Genomic DNA, 19,408 nt, shown 5'->3' on the forward strand with positions numbered 1-19,408 from the left:
ATACTTTTGTGAGATAACGGTGCTTGAACCAACCGTAATGTAATAATGGCCAATAACACGAACAATGGGACCATTTTCAATGTAATAAAGTCAATAATAACAGTAATTTTCATTTGAGTCAGGACTTTTCTTTTTCAGTCTGTCTGAGTTTAAGAGTAAAAGTAGCCACCATTATTTTTATCTTTTGTGTAGAGTGCTGGTGCTTGATACAGAGAATAAGTCTGAAAATACTGTGAATATTATTTGTGCATTTCTAGACAAAAAAACTGCCATGTCATGTCAGTTGGTGTCATTAACACTTGAAGCAGCTGTGAGGTGGAGAGATAAAACTGTGAAGAGTCCTTCTGCTGATATGCTGCCTATCAACACTGAAAGTGATTCCCACCTATTGAGATTCTCCTGTTATAACAAAAACAGTTACAAGATATTCAACGAATCCTTGAATAAGGGAAAGAGCAACATCTTCAGCTTTGTTAAGTATGTAGTAAATCAGATATGATAATCATCTTTCATTTTAATGAGGCGGTCAAAACACTTCAATATCAACTGATTTGCTCACTACAATCTACAAGCAGAACTGAAACTGTGTGTTTGAATGAAGGGTAAATATTCTGAAGGTTGAGTTTTGTTTCTGATTAAAGGTCTCAAATAAGTACCTTTTTTAAATTTAATAGACTTTTTCAATGGCATTTTAGTTGGTAATTAAATCTAGATTCCAATCTAAGTGTATAAACACTTTTTGTAGTCATATCTCTTGTTCCATCTGAAGTGAGGATTGAGGAAATGTTGCATAAAAATACCTTTTATTATAAATATGATTCTAATCTAAAAGATGGTTTGCCGAGCGGCTCCAGCCTTTATTTGCTTAATTTCCTCTCACCGTGTCCGACATGTGACCTAACTCGTAATGGATTTAAGTCATTACAATTGTCACACGTTTCACACGAAACTTGATCGCAGGTGAACATTGAACCAACTCCTCCACATTCTTTCCACTGGTTTCAGCACAGATTTGCATTCCACACAGTGAGTCAATATATACAGCATGTTCAGCATGAACAAGACAAAGAACTATGAGGTAATTAATGAACAGGCAATGACAGGCCACAATGATTTGTTTTGTTTCATGAAACACATTTACTGCACAAATCACACATTCAAAACTGTACAAGTAAATCATAGAAATAAGTACAAAAGTTCAAAACTTTGTTAAAAAATAACAAATTAAGATTTTTTATTTTTATTTTTTTTAACATGTCACCATTTCTTTCACATTCTCTCTGGGAGTTAATTGTATTTACTTTGAATCAAACAATAATACAAAAAAAATAATAATAATAAGAATAATTCCCAAAACCTAAAATGTTACAAGCTCGTCTGGTTCTTGTGTCTGTACAGTATCTTCCTGCTGCTGTGGGCTCGCGGCGGCCGTTTCTGCATCCTCCTGGTCACCTGGATAACGAAGCAACAGGGTTCATGTTATCCCAGACATCTTCACACCATAAATACTGTTGCGGACGGCCTCGGCAGGGTCCTACTTGATGGTATCCGGTGTATCTGGACGAGTGTTGTGTGGTTCCCGTTGGCTAACGGGGGCAGTTGGGGAACGGTGTCTTGAAAGATCTGCTCGTCGTCCGAGTCCACCAGACTCAGCACGTCGCCTCCGTCATCCACTTGCCTACGATGAACGGGAGAACGATTCGAACATTGTAGAGAGTGCACAAAACAGGTCAAGTCGGGCTGTTGGACGGTAACAAGCCGAGGCCTCTTTACACTAAAGCACAATCCTTTTGACTTACAACTCTTCAAAAGCTTAAACGGGTAGAAATCAGGTAATAAATAGGTGATAACAGTTTGTTGTGCTGTCGGTACTAAAGCAGGCCGGCTCACCAGTCCGTCTAGTCTTGTAAATTTTATCTACATACAAAGGGTCAGGAAATCTGCGTTTGGTAGATTAGATTTTTGTCGTCGCTAAAATCCAAATTCCTTTTGAAATGGAGCCACGTTTGTAACACGCATTTGTGGGATGAGCAGCGGAGCAGCATTTGTGGGTTATGCCTTTGAGAAATTTGTCAAATCCTCCTTGTTAGTTTAATTTAGCCTTCCTAATCTGGAGTATGGCAGAAAATCTGGAGATTTTTGGTGATTTAAAAAAATAAATAAAAAATGCTACACAATGTTAGCTGAACAGTAGTCAAGTATTGTGATCGCAATATGACTTGTGATCTAGAAACACTTAAGTGATGCTGATGTGTTTGTGCATTATACTTCTAAAAAAATATGATTTCTCCTCTTTGAATACATTTTTACCAGCATTTGTTTATCCTATCTTGATTTTTGTAACAACATTTCAGTAGCAGAATAGTTTGTTGATCCTTGTTTCTAGATTCTTGTTGTTTTGTGCTTCTGACTTCCACCACATATGATGTACGATCCACTGTCAACACCCTACGGTGCAGTAAGACTCCACCTGATTGGAAATGTTGACATGTACAGTGCATTGAAACGTATCATCTATTGTGACTCTAATCTAACAAAAAGAGCAAAAGGAAACTATCATGCTGGGAACATGTCCCCAGTTATTTCCTGCTGCTACAGCCCCAATAAAGCTGTCTGGCATCTACTCAAAACATTAAAAAGGACCAAAACGTTACTTAATGTACTTGTTTCTGCTTGGTCGAGTCAACTCGCTCATGAGAGCCTCAGCTTTACCTGTATTCTGCTAATGACAGCAGAAAAAAACCCCAAACTAAACATTATTGAATTAAAAAAAAATACCCCACAATACTTTTAAGGGTTGCTCAAACTGCAGCAATCTCCTGTTTGTAATATAAGTTATATGTATTCACTCATTTAAATAAAAAAGTTGGACAGTATGAGATAACTAACTGTGACACTCACCCAAAGCCACCTCCTGGGAAAAAAAAGGGGGGAAAAAAAACAAAAAACAACATGTCAGCTTTTACTGACTTTTACATATATAATTCAAAGAGCTTAAATAATCAATCCTGTGCTTGTGTTACAAACATGAAGTAGTTACCGAGGCAGATTCGGTGCCGGCTGGAGTACAGCGTCTTAGCTATGACTGCAGTCGATCCCACAATGAGCGCGGCTATAAAGACGCCGATGATGGCGCCCGAGTACGCAGACGCAGCCTCTGAGAGCACGAGAGATAACAGGACAGCGTTAGGAAGAAGAGGAAAGGGTGGAGCAGCAGGTTTATCAGCATTCCAGTGATGGAGTGCGAACGTGTGGCGACTGGTCCTTTCTTTCCATTTGTGTTTTGTGAGATACTTTGGGGTTATCTGGCGAAAGCTTCTCCCTGAACCTTTTCGAAAAATGCGACAGCGGAACTCACTCCTCACGGTGAGGTAGACCTCCAGCTCTGCCACGGCCAACGGGTTCTCGCTGCGGCAGAAATAGATGCCTTCGTCATCCTTGCTGATGTTGAGGATGGTCAGCTTGAGTTCGGGTCCGTCCTCCGACACGACGTACTTGTTCCCGGGGATGATGCTGTCCTGCTGAAGCCCCCTCCTCCACGTGGTGTTGGCGGGGGGTAGGGACGTTTTCTCGCTGCAGGTTAGAGTGACGCTGGTGTCCTCCAGAGCTGCGGCCAGAGGTTCACCTTCAGGGTACGGAGGCTCTGGAAACGAAGCGGACACTGAATTGTTCACACTTTTTGAAAACATGCGATCCAACAAGCTCATAATGTGATGAAGCTTTCCATTGAGGGTCCAAAACAGCCCGAGTTCCCTTCACAGACTGACAGTTACAATCACAGCTGATTATAGTGTGAAAACATGGTGTGGGATTTTGGAAAAGCAGTGAAAAAGATGCCAATGAGGTTAAAAAACAAGAAGCCTGGTTATCAAATCCACGATGTCAAACCTTGTTTATCTAAAGCGGATTGTTGAAAACAGAGAAACTAGGATTATGTGGTTTTATGCAGGTTGAAACCAGATTTATTTGTAGGTTTAATGCAAAGTTGACTGAAACCATATATCAAACTGGGGGAAGGAGGTGTAAATCAGGGGTGTGACTTTGATCCAACGTGCAACTGCTCCAATATTTAATAATGAAGTGAAATAGGACCCGTCTCTTATGTGGAAACTTCCTGCCTATCACAATCTCCTCTGTGCAACGTGACCCGTCTTCACTGACCATCGCAGATCAGATCTCCAATCGGCTTGACCATACTTAGCATGGTCAACCAGCACATTTCCTAAAGAGGGCTTATCTCATCACATATGTAGTATTCAAGTGTTGCATACTCAGATTAAAAACTGTGGTGGTCAAATGATGAAATCAGTTACATGTTTAATACCTTAAAAGAACAAATAAAATATGAATTGCTTGCTCGTGGGTCAATGACTACATAGTTCTTCCCAGGCAAAAGAAACATAATGGTGCAGGCTCCATTGAAAAGAAGCAGCTCCTTATGTAGATATGAAAACGGTTCAAATTAACTAAAAAAATTATACATTAAAAAAAATAAAAGAGGATCTGTTTCTTGAGTAAAATTTCCCCCAGTCTGACAAACTGGACCTTTAGGTTGTGTTGAATGCCAGAGCTGCTGGACACGCCTCGTGTTGGAGATTTTGTCAGCCTAAAAAAATGTCTCCTAAAATAACAGGAACTCATATATTTTTGCGCCGTCTTGCGCCACCTCATAGTTTGAGGAAGGCCTCTGTACGGAGATAACCTTTACACTGCGAAGTGACTCAGTAACAGTCCACATGTCCTGCACTGTGTCACCGAGGGCTGTTCGCGTTCAAGGATCTTTCAAACCCAAAGAAAACCACAGTAGTTATGAACCGTCAGAAACCATCTTGTTCTCACAGAACATGTGCGTTAAAACATTTAAGCCACTTTCCCATGAAAGATGTACTCAGACAACATTCTTCAGAGATAAGACATTGCAGATAATTTACATTGCGACAGGAAGAAGCCGTCAAGAGTCGATGACAGAAGAAACTGCATCACTCGCCATGTTCTCTTAATCCTCCCAACATATTTTCTCACATCGCTCCCACTGACGATGAATGTTTCATAAATAGCATGCCAATGCTGCCAAGTATTGCTGTCTATCCCAATGGGTCCAAGCCTGAGGTCTGGGAACCCTGAAGGGGGGGCAGCAGAGATCATAGTGGGGGGGCTCAGGCTTTGCCTGTTAAGATGTTGTGAAAATTAGATCTGAAAAACCTAAATATGTCACTTTTAGAATTTCTTAGACGGAATCTTGGAGGTGGTCTAGTCCAATAAATCTGATCTACCAATTGACAGCCAAAGCTTTATGATAGTTCGCTAGATTGAATGAATAACTTTGTCATGAACTAATAATGCTTTTGAAGCTATTAGATATTATTCATTTGATTAAAAGTCTTTGCTTACTCATTGTGTCTATCTGCCAGCGGTTGCCAGGCTTTATCAAGAATTGAACCAGTGACGTCTGTACTATGAAAACTGAGTCCGAGGACACACACACTGTCAACAAGTGTTACGATGACAAGTCTCGGAGAGGCTCAGGGGCCTCCGAAGTGGAAAGTCCATGAAAGATTCAGAGGCTGCAGATCTCAGGATGGTTACGAGGCTCATCTAGTTGCAACGTGCTTACTTAAGGTGAAAGTGCATGACTTCTCTGCCCCCGGGCTGAGCAGCTGGTGCTGGGCCGTGCACTTCACCGTCTGCCCTTCGGACAGCGTGGATCGGTTCCGCGTCACCGTCAGGCTGTCCGTCACCTGGAAGTCGTCTTTCTCCCCCCAGCGGAGCTTCGGGGGCGGATACGCTCCGAACCAGGTGCAGCTGAACTGGACATGCGAGAGGTCCCGTGCAGGCATCCACATGCACTCAGGGTGTCGGTCCGGCACATCTAGTTGAGACAAAAACAAAAGTCAGGAACACAACAAAACTACAGGAAACTAATGTATAATATGACTTGTAATCATATAAGTGCTAGTCAGAAGCTGGATAATAGCGCTTCCCAGTTGTCCAATGTTTTCGGATTCAACCGGAGAAAGTGTGAAGGACCCGCCCCCTTAAGGTCTGATTCATTGTGCTGTCTTTTCTGATCAGTTCAGCTTTAATTAGTTTGAATAGATGAAAACTGTATGAAAAGTCAGCTGAGTTGAAAAGTCAAGAACTCGAGGCGGATTCTCCACGGTCAACAAGCCACAGCACAGGATCTGGCTGCACATGACTGTAACTAAACAAAACACTAGTTCCTGGAATATTTTGGCTTCGCTTTCACACAATGGCAGGAAGCAGATAAGTGTTGACCGTTTTCGCAGATACAGTTTTCAAGAATTGGGGCATTTTCCTGCATGTTATTTTGACTTTGACGTGATTTTTTTAGAGGGGGGGTTCTTGTCATCATGGTGTAATACATGACATAAAGCATGTTATATTTCTCACATTGAACCATGTGTTTGTTGTAAAGAGAATTAAGCCAAGTTTCTTATAACACAAAGAAACTGATCCAAAGTCAATGTTTGTTTTTGTCTCAAGAGTGAAAATTGATATAATATTATAGATTATTTTGTTTTTCAATGATGATATAGCATACACTTCAGTTAATGTGCCTTCATTCAACTGTTCATCTCATCTACCTTTTCCATGGACCTTATACCTTTTTTATCCAACTTAAGATCACCACTGACTGAAGCCTTTCCCCAACTGACTCTGCGTGACGATATAATACATCCTCTACAGTATTATCACAGAAAGACAGACAACCACACACATTCACAACCATAAGCAATTGCAATGCTACCAATTAATGTCAAATGCCTTTGGACTGGTGGAAACTCAATACATACACAAGGAGCACCTCAAACTCCACACAGAAGGAGATAGAATCAGGACTCGCTGTAAAGGATATAACGATTCCAAATATAACTGTGTGTGTGTGTGTGTGTGTGTGTGTGTGTGTGTGTGTGTGTGTGTGTGTGTGTGTGTGTGTGTGTGTGTGTGTGTGTGTTAACCCTAAAGTCTGCAATGCATTGACAAGCCAAACCTTCATCAAATTTGCTTTCACACTGTGGGAAGTTAGTAAAAAACAAACTAAATCCGAGTGTATGGAGACATCAGGAAGTCTGTTCATGTTCCGGTTATCATGACAACAACCGACAAACTCCTGATCATGAAGAGAAAGTTATTTTCACCAGTTTCTTTGTGTTTGGATAGTCGGTCTGCTGTCATGTGATAACAGTCACTTGCCTTATACCACCAAATTGTGTAACGGAGGTTCCACCAGCCTCTTCAAATAGATCTTACATCAATACACAGTTTGAATTGAATGCAGCTTAAATGATGGCGTCTCACTATTAAAACTCAGAGGTTGGATTTTGATTCAAGGAGTTTTTATCTTAGCAGGATATTCTTTAATGAAAAGTAGGTTATGGCTGAAATCAGCGTGAATGATACTGGCACTTGTTTTCAGCGTGAGTGTTTCTGCTCAGGACTCTTTACAAAGATCGTCTTCTTGGTGGGAATTCTAACACCCCGGAAACTGACACCGCGTCACTCCGCCTCTCCAGCCACCTGTCCTCCTGCACAGTGTGATATCTCCTTCTTCTCATTTCTTCTTTGAAGTGAGGAGGTCACATGAAAAACTAGAATTACATGGAGGTTTGAGCTATTTTTACTCGGTTATGTTCAGCATTAGATTGTCTCCAATAGAAAAAATAATAAAGGTCCATAGTTTTCATAAACCACGGTTTCTGATTAGTCAAGTTCTCTTCCTTTTTTTTTGTTCTCCGTCTGTTTTCTTTGTTTTGACTGGTAAAGATGATTCAAACAGTGACCTTCAAACAGAGAGTAAGGTACGCCCACGATCATGAACTATGGACACTGATAATATAATGCTTCCACTTTTGATATAAGAGCAACACTGTTGTCTTGTGTGCATTATGTAAAGCTCGACCAGCAAAACAGAAGTTTGTCCCTCTAAATATCACGATATCAAATCACTGTTTAACTTTCTAAATACACCAACATTTGATCTCAAAACACGTAAACATGCTGTGGTGTTTCAAGGACTTAACACATTGACTGTGCATATTTTTTTATCAGGTGACATTAAAACAGATGAGGAAGATTGTATGTGTGGCTCAGTTCATGAGATTTACTCATCTTAATGAAATGATCTGTAAAATGTTTATGCTGAATGTCTGCAAAAATATTTAAATAATTAAATGGTGCACCGTTAGATCTACTGTATATTTGTTTCTGAACTAATGAACGGATCTGTGAGTGAGTGAATGAGTGAGCGCGTGGGTGAAATAGTAAATCTGTGTGCGTAAATCAATATGTGAATCTGAGAGGGTGAGTGGAGTGAGTGGAATGAATAAATGCATGCACTAAGAAATCTGTGTGAATAAATTAATAAACTCATGTGCATGAATATAAACATCTGCGTGTAACTGAATGAATGAATTATAAATCCCACAACCCTTGGCAATTTCTATTTTTAGCAGAGTGCTATCACTGAAATTAGGGATTGTACATCTTACAATCATAATAATGAATAAACTTAAGTGATTTATTTTATCACAACACTTGTACAGAAACAGTTTAAAAAGCCATCGCCCATGCTGCATCATTTCGAACATCATTACTCCGCAGAATGACCTGTTAGTCTCATTGAGCAACAGAAATCTCCATACAAGTGATGTTATAATGATCATTATAAGAATTTGATTACATGAGTCCATTCCATGAATTATTATTTTTTTTTTTTTACAGCCATTTTTTGTCATTTCCTGCAATAAATAAATAAACCTCACAGTATTCTTTGTGTAACCCCAGAGAAACTGTAGTGTTTGCTACTGTGGGCCAGGTGCTATACAGTCAAACCTGCAGCTCACTAAACATGACCTGGAAAAGCTTTGACTGTGCTCATGGTACTTACAGTAGACCAGCAGCTGCTTGCTGTCAGTGACTCTCTGATGAGAGACGTTGTTGTGGGCCCGGCAGCTGTACACTCCTTGATGGCCGGGTTGGATGTTTTCTATCCTGAAGGCCAGCGAGGCTCCGGAGGCGGTCACCAGCGAGTCATTGCTGGACGAAGCTCCGCTGAAGGCCAGGGTGAGCTCCTGGGACGGGTAGGACGAGGCGGAGCAGTTAAAGGACACGGTGGAACCCCGGGAAGTGAGGAGCGTCCCATTGGACAGCAGAGTGACCGAGCCGCCGATGGATACGGACACATTATCAGGGCCACCTGAACAATACAACACTGTCATGACTAAAATCGTGCATTCAAGTCCACATGTCACAAACAGAAATGTGTTAGCAGTCTTTACAGTCTAAAATCAATTATGTACATCTCAATAGGCCACACCCTGTAATAACAGTCAATACTATGTTGATTTTGGCCATTATAAATATGATAAAGCCAATAACTGAATAATAATAATAATAATAATAAAATCTGAAAAACTGGCAACTGCAATTGAAGTATGCCTCACCAGCATATATATATATATATATATATATATATATATATATATATTTTTTTTTTTTTTTTTTTTTGGGGGGGGGGGTTATCATGTTATTGGCTTTATTACATTTATAACAGCCAATATTACTATTTAATTGACAATCATTATATCACTGGTACAATGTGAGCACATATCTATATTTGGAATTTGACAAAAAGATCAAATAAAAAAACAACCCCACCATCACAAATACATTTCAACACGTGAAATATTAATTTCAGGCCACAAAGTTTTAATTCGTGTCTTAGTAGTTCTTCATAACCTATTTTGACGAATCACTAATTTGACACCACTAAACACTAATTCGTGGCCACGGTGTAATGTCCTATTTCAGATGTCATGTAAATCCGCTCTCATCGTTCCAGGTGTGTGTTTTGTAGAAGAGCCAGACTCTCCTGGATGAACTTACGGGTGACCTGCAGCAGCACCGACGCCTGGAAGCTGCTGTTGTCCGGCAGCGTGGAGCTGCACAGGTAGGACCCCTCATCCCCGGGCTGCACCCCGCGGATGTTCAGGCTTCCGTCATGTAGCACAGACAGCCGCTGCCCCGGGACCACCTCACCTCCATTCTTGCTCCACGTCGTAGAGGACGGTGTTACCTTACCGGCGGTGTAACACGGAAGCAGGGCGATGTCTCCCGGTGAGGCCGTCAGGATTGTTTCGGTGGAGGCTTCACCCGAAACTGGGGGAGGGAGGAGAGAAAGCATTGAAACTCACCTGTTATATCCGTCCGCCATTAAAACAAAAAAAAAAAAGTGCAATGAACTCACGTGTGGCGGATAAACACAGCTGCAGAAGCGTTATAAATACTGCAATATTCATGATAACTCTCCTACATGGCCCCTGAGAAATAAACACGAAGAAGAAAAAAAACCAAAAAAAAAAACCTGTCGGACTAGTTCACCTGTGAGAGGCACGCACGGACACGGGCACCGGTCCGCACATAACACTCACAAAAAATTAAAAACCCAATAGGCCCCACAGTAAAGAGCGGCTCCGGGGGTCAGCGGAACTCAGCGGGGCCCCTCACATGGTGGGAGTCCCGCGCGGCTCTGCAGCACGTTGGACGGACGCGTTTTGTTTACCGGGTCACACTCATCCGGAAACCTTGACGCCACACCCTGCTCACCTGTTTAAAGGCACAGTAACACATTGTTTTCGCCTGTCAGACAGGTCGGACCACACGAGGCAAGGAGACAGCGCCTGAAACCACGTGGTACAAATGAAAGGTGGCTCTCTGATTTCACAAGATACTTTGGGGTCATCAATTCCGGGCCTCAAGGGCCGGTGTCCTGCATGTTTTAGGTTCCTCCTGGTTGCAACACACCTGAATGCAATATGGGGCTGCTCACTTGTTTTTTTTTCAAGCTTGATGATAACATCCAGATCAGATTGAGGTGTGCCAAAGCTGGGAAAGAACTAAAATGTGCAGGATACTGGTCCTCAAGGCCTAGAATTGAACGGACCAGAGGAAATGTTAATTGGGGGACATCAAGAGATAAACTTGGGGTACGTGAAATTAATTGTAACTGTACATCCAGCTTCTAAACTGTGAAGTTGCATTTTTCTCCATTGATCCCTCCTTTCTTTGTAATTTCTTCACTATGAAAGGTCATTGGACTGGATTGGACCGTCTAGCTGAAAGCAATAACTTAACTTTTCTTAAGCTTGAATAGATATAACTATTTAATTAAACCAATAGTATGAAGAAGATTTTTTTCTTCATACTTTATTAATCCAGCTTGGGGGAAATCTTTTTACAGAACTGACTCCTTGGTGGGAAGCCACAGAATGGTGCTCCGGGGGAGCTGGTGGGGGCCGAGGGACTTGCTCAAGGACCCACGATGCATCTTTTTCTGGATGTGGGAAGAAACCGTAGTACCTGGAGGAACCCCACCTGCACACACAGGGAGAACATGCAAACTCACCACATAAATGATGCATTTGAGTAAGTTTTAATTTGTTTAGACCCGTTATTGTCAAACTGTGTATCCCTCTATTGCATATGTGGGGGCAAGCCATGAATCCATATATATTTTTCTGAAATTTTATTCTAAAATATATTACATTTGAGACTTTGTACTTGGAGAATTTTATATTTTCTCAAGCGATACACACTGTGAAAACTTGAGAACCACTGGTTTAGACCATTTCCATCAAAACATTTAGATAATTCTGTAGAGAAACAGCATATTAGTCAATGGTATTTGTAAAATTATTTATTAAAGTTACCTGAAAAAAACATAATGAATGGATGGATGGATGGATATTTGCACCTGTAGTCTTAAATTGTTTTTATGATGTTTTTGTAAGAATTTGATTTCCCTTTGACTAACAGTTTTATCCATGAAGTTTTTTGGGATCATGGACATTAACGTCTTGTGCTGTAGTCTAAAAATGTAACGAGTGAGAAGAGAAAGTGTGTTAGTAGGGCATGTGAGCTGGAGGGCGGCGAGTGCCCCCTGTCGGTCACCTGGTGCTATTTGTGTGCCCTCCACGTGTTGCTCGAGGGGTGGGAAAAACAAACATCCACTCTCGAGGCAAAACACACACGATAGATGCTTGTAGATTATGTTGGAGTTTTCCTGACGTCATAGTGATAATAATAAAAAACGATACATCTAATGTATTACTACTATGTATGAGTGGGGTGAACGTACAATTTTTATCAAATCTTGATCTCTCACATATTTTTATTTCACCCCGCCCACCCAAATAGAGAAAATACATTACGTCGCTTTTACAAACCATTGGTTTTCTATTCAACTGTTTAATTTCCATGTTTTATGTTGTTGCTTCTTATAAGTGATTTCATGCATTTGCAAGCCTGTATGCTTTTATCCTCTTCTCGTCTTCGTTGATCACCTGCAGAGCACTTTGGCTTACTTTTGCTTTCTAATAATAGAAATAAGGACAGATTGATTGAGGCGCTCCGCCGAGTCCGCTCCATTTAAGAGTTTTAATATTTCCGGGGTATCATTGAACGCAGCACCTCCAGAAGGCTCTTCTCCTCGGTCAGCTGCAGCGACACACAGTCCGCCTGTAAACAGTGAAGATGCCCGCGGATCTGAGCCAGTGGAGCGGCCCTCTGGCCCTGCAGGAGGTGGAGGAGAAGCCAGCCCAGCCTCTGACGGTCAAGTACGGATCCCTGGAGATCGACGAGCTCGGCAAAGTGCTCACTCCCACCCAGGTCGGTGACACGGCTAACCAAGCTAAGTTAGCGGCGCTGCCTCCCGCGTGGATGTAGCTTCATTCTACACTTTTGTGTCGAAAGCGCCGATTTGTGCAACTTTATTTAGAAGTTCATTCAGACTTGATTCGCGTCTTTATTAGTGCAACTGCTTGCACACAATGAATTCTGTTATATAACTCCTACAGCGTGTTGTGCAGCTCTTGCAGCGGAGAAACGGCGCCTCCTCCCGGTGCCTGCTGGGACTGCAGGAGGACCCGAGCATCAGGCCATTCATAGGAATGAATCACTTAATTTAATCCCTTTACATCGATTTCTACATATATTTGCTTTACAAAACATACGCACGTTTTCATGACAGGTATGCTTATGGAAATTATTACTTAACCTTTTATTTAAATATACTTAACACTCTCATTTAAAAAAAAAATCAAGAAAAACATGGTGCAAAAAATACAGTAAATCAACCGAAGCATCGATAATGTGCAACTTTGGTTTTTCTTACTTTGTGGAATTGAACGCATTTTGTATTTAATGATCACACCCTAATATTTCTTCTCATAACATCTTAATTAGATGTAACTAAAGATTCAAACCTGTTGTTCAAAATACTTAAAGTACTCATTTAAATCTCTACTTTGAAGATCAATAACTTTTTGAAAAAGAAACTTAACTGGCTGTAAATGTAGGTAAGGTTTAAATATCACTGTGATTTTTGTGTACATGTTTTGACATTAGGTTAGAACTGTACTGAGTTAAATTACATATAAGAAAAAAAAATGAACACACTCAAAATACAACATATCTGCAGTAATGTAAGTCTTAGTAACTCACAGCTTTCCCCCCTGTGTTTGGTGTGTAATATTTTTAACCTTTGAATCTGTGTGACATTCAATTGCAGGTGCAGAATCGTCCCACCTGCATCGAGTGGGACGGCTGTGACTCTGGGAAGCTGTACACTCTGGCCCTGACCGACCCCGACGCCCCCAGCAGGAAAGAACCAAAATTCAGGTGGGATCTGACGGACCAGAGCACTACTTTAAAACATTTAGTACTTTGAAATGAAAGTCAACTCGAGCTGTGATGATCAGACTTGTGTTTGCTCCTCCCTGAAGGGAGTGGCACCACTTCCTGGTGGTCAACATGAAGGGGAACGACGTGTCGTCTGGCACCGTCATGTCGGACTACGTGGGCTCTGGTCCACCCAAAGGAACCGGTAAGAATGAAACCAGGCAAAATACTCACACTTTGTTTGGAGATGGTGTTTGTGTGACATTCAAACCAACAACTGAAGCAACAGCAGAGGGCTGGAGACCCCGACTGTCAGTCTTCGCTTGGATCAAGAAAATCCAAAATCCGACTTCTCAAATAAAGCAATATTTTATATCTGACATTTTTGGTATTTACTTTTTTTTTTAACTGAACCGATAAATACAATATTTTTGCGATGATCTGGAAATATTCTGTAGCTCCCAGGACTTTTTTGATTACATTGTAGATCAGGGGAGTCAAACATAAGGCCCGTGGGTCAAAAACGGGTCCAGAGATTGTCATGAAAATATTGATTTGAACATGAGCACTGCCACCACCTGCTGGTAGAAAGTGGTATTACGAGATTGAATGACCCAGCATCAGTTGGTAACTTGCAAAATGTTACGTGTTTAAAATGAAGTAAATTCTACCAATTTAAAATGTTTTTCTTAATCCAGAATTTCTGAATTTCCAATTTCTGGGATTATGTAATATAGAAATTTGTTTTCTGCAGCTGTTGGTTACAGGGTGTGTGTGTGTTCCTCCTGTGGTGCAGTGCAGTATTTACCATCCTCACTGTCCTCCCCAGGTCTCCACAGGTATGTGTGGCTGGTGTACGAGCAGCCGGGCAGCCTCTCCTGCTCGGAGCCCGTCCTCACAAACCGCTCCGGAGACAACCGCGGCAAGTTCAAGATCCAGAGCTTCAGGCAGAAGTACGGCCTGGAGGCCCCGGTGGCAGGGAGCTGCTACCAGGCCGAGTGGGACGACTACGTGCCCAAACTGTACGAGCAGCTGGCGGGAAAATAAAACAGAAACATGGAAAGACTCAATCCTAAATCATCCACCAAGTTGTCTTTTTTTTTTTTAATGTGCCATTAAAAGGTTCTTGTTTTCTGCTCTGGCAGAAATTCAATTCAATCTGCAATAAACTGGTTTTGCCCCTTTCTGTGTTTGTTATAAAAGTCATTCCTGCGTCCTCCTGAACAAGCTCACCGAATACCTGTTGAGATATTAGATGAATGTTCATGTCAGAAATAATTAGATGACTCTCCCATTAATGTTTAAATGATTAGAAGAGCCGAGTTATATTTAACAACTCATTTGGAGGACGGATGGAAGGAGGCGGGTGGCAGGCGCCAGGAATGATCATCTTCACTTCTATATATTTTTTTTTTTAAAGAGTCCATCAGAGCTGTAGTGACCTGTGTATGAAATCACTCATCCTGCTTTTAGTGTGGATTATGTCTCAAAACAGTGTGAACACATTTAGTGTAAGACTGTTGTATCACAATGGTACACATTTAGGAGATTGAATACATTTACTCAAAGTTTACTGATCTGAGCTCAAACTACAGCAGCGTTCACAGTATTCATAATAGTTATCATTTATGCGAATTTCTTTTCATGCTTTATCAAGCAAATGACCATCTTTTTTCTTTGGGAAACTCTTGATGACTCTGATGTCTTACCACATTATTGGCAAGTTAATACATTTGAAATGGCGTTACGTCATTGGCTGTTATAAGATCCTGGACCATGACTAATTTACTCACAACTTTAAAGATGGATGATAGTGCTGCTTTACATTTCTCATATCACAAACGCCTTTCTTTTGGCCGTTGGACAGCAATAATCGATATGTTCATGGAAAAACTTTTATGCTTAAATAAAAGATTTTAACCTGATGCACAAGGTCGGACTGCGTGTTGCACAGAGTCAAATAACATCAGATAGAAAACGTGTAAAAGGTGATCAGGATTCTCTTGAGTATTTTACCAAGCAGAAATTGTACTTTTAAATTGTATTTTATTGCCAAGAGACAAAAAAGTGTGGCTCTGATTGTACCATTTCTATCCAAGTATAATATTTAAAACTCAGTTCTCTGGATTATTCTTCCCTCTGTTGTATGAAGTAAACACGACAATGAGAGTTTGTGTGATGAGCACTTTATTTACAAATATAATTAAAAGCTCTGACAGATTCATGCTTTCTTTTAACCTGGAAAAAAAAAAAAAAATTAAAGTGCATGCAATAATAGAGCATCATACTGTTCTGGTTCATCAGAAAAGCAAAAGGAGAAGGGGAAAAAAAAGAAAAATTATATGAAAATCCCAGTGATAGATGGCCGCACCTCTAATACAAGATGGAAGAGGGAAGAAGAAAAAAAAAAAAAAAAGCGCATTTAAAAATTTCTCTTCAGATTTGAGTGACAGTTAAAATACAATACGAAAATAAGTAAAAGCTCTCCATAAATCCTTCTATACACAAAGTACAAGACCCTCCCCATGAAGCCCTTTTGTGCTAGCTGGGAGTTCACATGTCGATTATTTTTCACATTGGCTGCCAGTTGCAGAGATCAGTACGTTACACAGGGTGAGTACCACGATTCATCCACACCCGCCCATGATCCAGGAATCACATTTAATCGTAGAGACGGTATGTACATGGCGAGACTCTGCTCCGATTCAAATTCGTCCTGAAAATGTTCCTGATGAATAAATACCGAGGAAGCAGCAGCAACAGGCGGGACGAGCGGCTGCGGGAGGAATTGGTTTATCGATTAGATTTTAAAATTTTATTTATCTATTGGCGTCGTTCGAGAGTAGAGAAGAACAGGAAGGGATCGGCACCGGGAATGCATGATCGTAAAGAACTGCCCTGGGGTTTTTTTTTTTTTTTGTTTGTTTTGTTTTTAGTTGCCCTCCCTGCGTCCCTCTCGCCTTCCACTCGTAGTCACACCAAAGTGTCGTCATTGCACAAGAAACGAGAAACACTGACTATGTTATCATTATTCGTACAAATAAAACATGACAACTACTGTTATCCAGCATTTTTTTTTTTTTTGTGACACCACGAGAGGCAAGAGAAGGGAGGAAGTTTGTTTTTGTCTTTTTCTTATTTATTTATTTATTTTTTTCTTCAGGGACTCCGACCCACCTGCTGTGTCCCCCCCCCCGCCCCCATCTGACCCGGCCCTGGAAACGCACCCAGCTGGATCTAGAGCTGGGACATGTGTGTGTGTGTGTGTGTGTGTGTGTGTGTGTGTGTGTGTGTGTGTGTGTGTGTGTGTGTGTGTGTGTGTGTGTGTAGAGTGTGTTTAGGTGAGGCTGTCAGCAGCAGTGAAAAATCTGCCCTGTCGGCTCAGGTCAGGTCAAAGAGGAGGGGTGAGAGAAAAGGACCACGAGAGAACGGCGGCGTCTCGGATGGCGGCCTCTCATCTGTAGTCGTCCTTGGGAAAGTCCAGGGTACCCAGGTTCCCGAAGCCCAGACGCATGCTCTCCATGTCGAAGCTGTCGGTCTCCCGCTCCTGACGCTCCAGCAGGTGTTTGATCCGGTCGGTCCGCTCCTTCTGAAGGGAAACCAGCTCCTCTTCAATCTAAGAAGAATGAAGAAAAACAATATGCTCAAAGCACTTTGAATAACCTCAAAACAACTTAGCACGGTGTTGAAGTACGTTGGACGTGGAATACCACTTTGTACCACAGGGTGGTGCGGCGAGCAGATTACCTTTTCAGGTGGGGTGGTGGTGGTCACGCCTATATACTTCGAATTTGCCCTCATTACATTTACATTACATTGAGTGTTAAAAATTAGTATTAATATGAAATAAAGATTATTTTTACACTCTATTTTGTCCTTTTTTCCACCTTTTATGAATGAATTGAACTCCGGTAGTGAACAACTCTTTCATGCAGTCTGTTCACAGTTTAAGAAGAGCTCCGCCGGTAAAAACTAAAATAAATCAGTGGTTAAAGCTCATTATAGCTACTGATCTCAACCTACTGACACTCAGTGACCTGACCTGAGGACAGACTGGCGGCTGCAGCAACTTCCAAACCAAAAAATCCAGAGACGAAATCAACAAAATCTGACTGGAACTTTGTCGTCACACCACACCAAAATGAAAACATTTTTGAGTAATAGTTACTTGCAAGGTTTCATCTCAGGCAAACTAACTGTACTATTTTGAAGCTATTGAAAATGTTGCAGTACTTCTGTATCTTTATCCATATAGGAAGTCCTGATTGGTACATGACACGCTACATAAAGTACATTTAAAGCAACAAGATGATTTCTTGGATCAGATTTATCTCAGTCTGATCACTTAAAAACACTTGTAGCTGTGCTTTTCCTATAAGGAAGACGTGAACATTGTATTATTAAAGACTTTGATAAAGAACTTGCGTAAATTGAATGAATATATGGATTATTTTATCTATTGATGAGGGTTCAATTGGACTGTTTTAACTTCAGGCACACTACAAATGAATCCATTTTAAGTCAATAACAGAAAGTTAACACAAAAGTGTATATAAGCTACGTGTTGGATTGACTCAGGGGACTGTTTCTATGTTGAGGCAGTGAGTATTTCATTATTTGGCAGCTTGATCGTTTCCATCTCATCTTATATTTTTTGTTGCTCTTTGTCTTTTGATCCAACATTTCACCGCGATCCGCTCCATCCATCCTCCACACATCTGTATCCACCTCAAGTCACTTTCAGGTGACTGTAGGTTATCAGAGAGGCAGACGTCACACACGTTCACATCCACAGGTGCACATAAAAAGCCTGGTGTGGTGCAATACGGCAATCTGAGCCGCGACTGAGCATGCACGGAAACCTCCACTCTGACCGTGAACCGAACCCGAGGACAATAGTGCCTCTGAAAAGCATGACATCATCTCGGAGGCAGCGTGCAGACGCGGCTCGCCGCCAGGAGAGGGCAACAGATGTCTGCAGCCGGCGCCGAGGCTGCACCGGACCGCAGAACTGGATCTGAGCAGCATCTCAGAGGTCTCTCTCTCTCTTTGTTGTCGGAGTGCTGCTTACTAGACTGTGACGGTGACGTCTGCCTCTGGGAGGACGCGCGCTCGGCCGGTCTCCTCACATGACATGTCCGTGGTACATATGGCACGCCGCCTCAACACTCGCATTAAAGATGACCTGGTGTCTTCATTAAGGAGTGACTTCCAAACACGGCCAACTCAGACAAAGAACCCACAAGAGAAATTGTGAAATAGAAGATTTGCTGTGATGTGGAAAGAGGACAAAAACATTGTGAAACAAGCTGAGATCATCAGCTCAACGATGTATATAGTCTGGGCTTGTGTGCATTTCTGTGTGGAGTTTGCATGTTCTCACGACGTGGGGTTTGTGATCGTCATCCCTCAGTCCAAAGACAAGCTTTCGAAGGTGTGAATGTAAAGTGTTTGTTTTCCTGTGTCGTCATCGGCTGCAGCCACACACACACACACACACACACACACACACACACACACACACACACACACACACACACACACACACACACACACACACACACACACACACACACACACACACACACACACACACACACACACACACACACACACACACACACACACACACACACACACACACACACACACACACACACACACACACACACACACACACACACACACACACACACACACACACACACAC

General features: G+C 41.6%; 3 protein-coding genes across 8 annotated transcripts in view; 1 reads left to right on the plus strand and 2 right to left on the minus strand.

Annotated features, from left to right (window-relative positions):
• Positions 1–1,125: 1,125 nt before the first annotated feature.
• On the minus strand, positions 1,126–10,643 carry vsig10 (V-set and immunoglobulin domain containing 10). 3 transcript variants are annotated; one of them, XM_080468039.1, is made up of 9 exons: positions 10,268–10,615; positions 9,907–10,179; positions 8,909–9,217; positions 5,615–5,869; positions 3,359–3,643; positions 3,041–3,157; positions 2,902–2,914; positions 1,539–1,678; positions 1,126–1,452 (listed from the first exon to the last, which is right to left on the minus strand). In XM_080468039.1, the coding sequence occupies exons 1-9, from the start codon at positions 10,317–10,319 to the stop codon at positions 1,358–1,360; spliced, it is 1,539 nt and encodes a 512-aa protein (XP_080324165.1). In that variant the 5' UTR covers positions 10,320–10,615; the 3' UTR covers positions 1,126–1,357. The 3 variants fall into 3 exon arrangements, 2 of the variants coding, with proteins under 2 accessions (XP_080324165.1, XP_080324164.1); XR_013935489.1 differs by lacking the exon at positions 2,902–2,914 and having other exon boundaries at positions 3,024–3,157; positions 10,268–10,643; XM_080468038.1 differs by lacking the exon at positions 2,902–2,914 and having other exon boundaries at positions 3,028–3,157.
• Positions 10,644–12,153: 1,510 nt separating this feature from the next.
• Positions 12,154–14,884, plus strand: pebp1 (phosphatidylethanolamine binding protein 1). The gene is made up of 4 exons (XM_080467065.1): positions 12,154–12,687; positions 13,589–13,698; positions 13,803–13,903; positions 14,528–14,884. Exons 1-4 carry the CDS (start codon positions 12,553–12,555, stop codon positions 14,743–14,745), a joined length of 564 nt encoding a protein of 187 aa, XP_080323191.1. The 5' UTR covers positions 12,154–12,552; the 3' UTR covers positions 14,746–14,884.
• A 1,694-nt stretch (positions 14,885–16,578) lies between these two features.
• Positions 16,579–19,408, minus strand: part of taok3a (TAO kinase 3a) — a 75,258-nt gene continuing 72,428 nt past the window's right edge. For all 4 annotated transcript variants that reach the window (XM_080467061.1, XM_080467062.1, XM_080467063.1 and 1 more), the window contains one exon: positions 16,579–17,314. In XM_080467061.1, coding sequence (XP_080323187.1) covers positions 17,153–17,314 — 162 coding nt within the window. In that variant the 3' untranslated portion in view covers positions 16,579–17,152. The remainder of the gene's footprint in view (positions 17,315–19,408) is intronic.

The sequence above is a fragment of the Lipophrys pholis genome (genome assembly GCF_963383615.2).
Source record: "Lipophrys pholis genome assembly, chromosome: 7".
NCBI lineage: Eukaryota > Metazoa > Chordata > Actinopteri > Blenniiformes > Blenniidae > Lipophrys > Lipophrys pholis.

Coding starts and splice junctions, on each gene's coding strand:
- vsig10 (XM_080468039.1), bottom strand. CDS start 10,319: ATGAATATTGCAGTATTTATAACGCTTCTGCAGCTGTGTTTATCCGCC. Junction 9,218..9,906: donor GGTGCTGCTGCAGGTCACCC/GTAAGTTCATCC, acceptor TGTATTGTTCAG/GTGGCCCTGATAATGTGTCC. Junction 3,644..5,614: donor GTCATGCACTTTCACCTTAA/GTAAGCACGTTG, acceptor CTTCGTTTCCAG/AGCCTCCGTACCCTGAAGGT.
- pebp1 (XM_080467065.1), top strand. CDS start 12,553: ATGCCCGCGGATCTGAGCCAGTGGAGCGGCCCTCTGGCCCTGCAGGAG. Junction 12,688..13,588: donor AAGTGCTCACTCCCACCCAG/GTCGGTGACACG, acceptor ATTCAATTGCAG/GTGCAGAATCGTCCCACCTG. Junction 13,699..13,802: donor AGGAAAGAACCAAAATTCAG/GTGGGATCTGAC, acceptor TCCTCCCTGAAG/GGAGTGGCACCACTTCCTGG.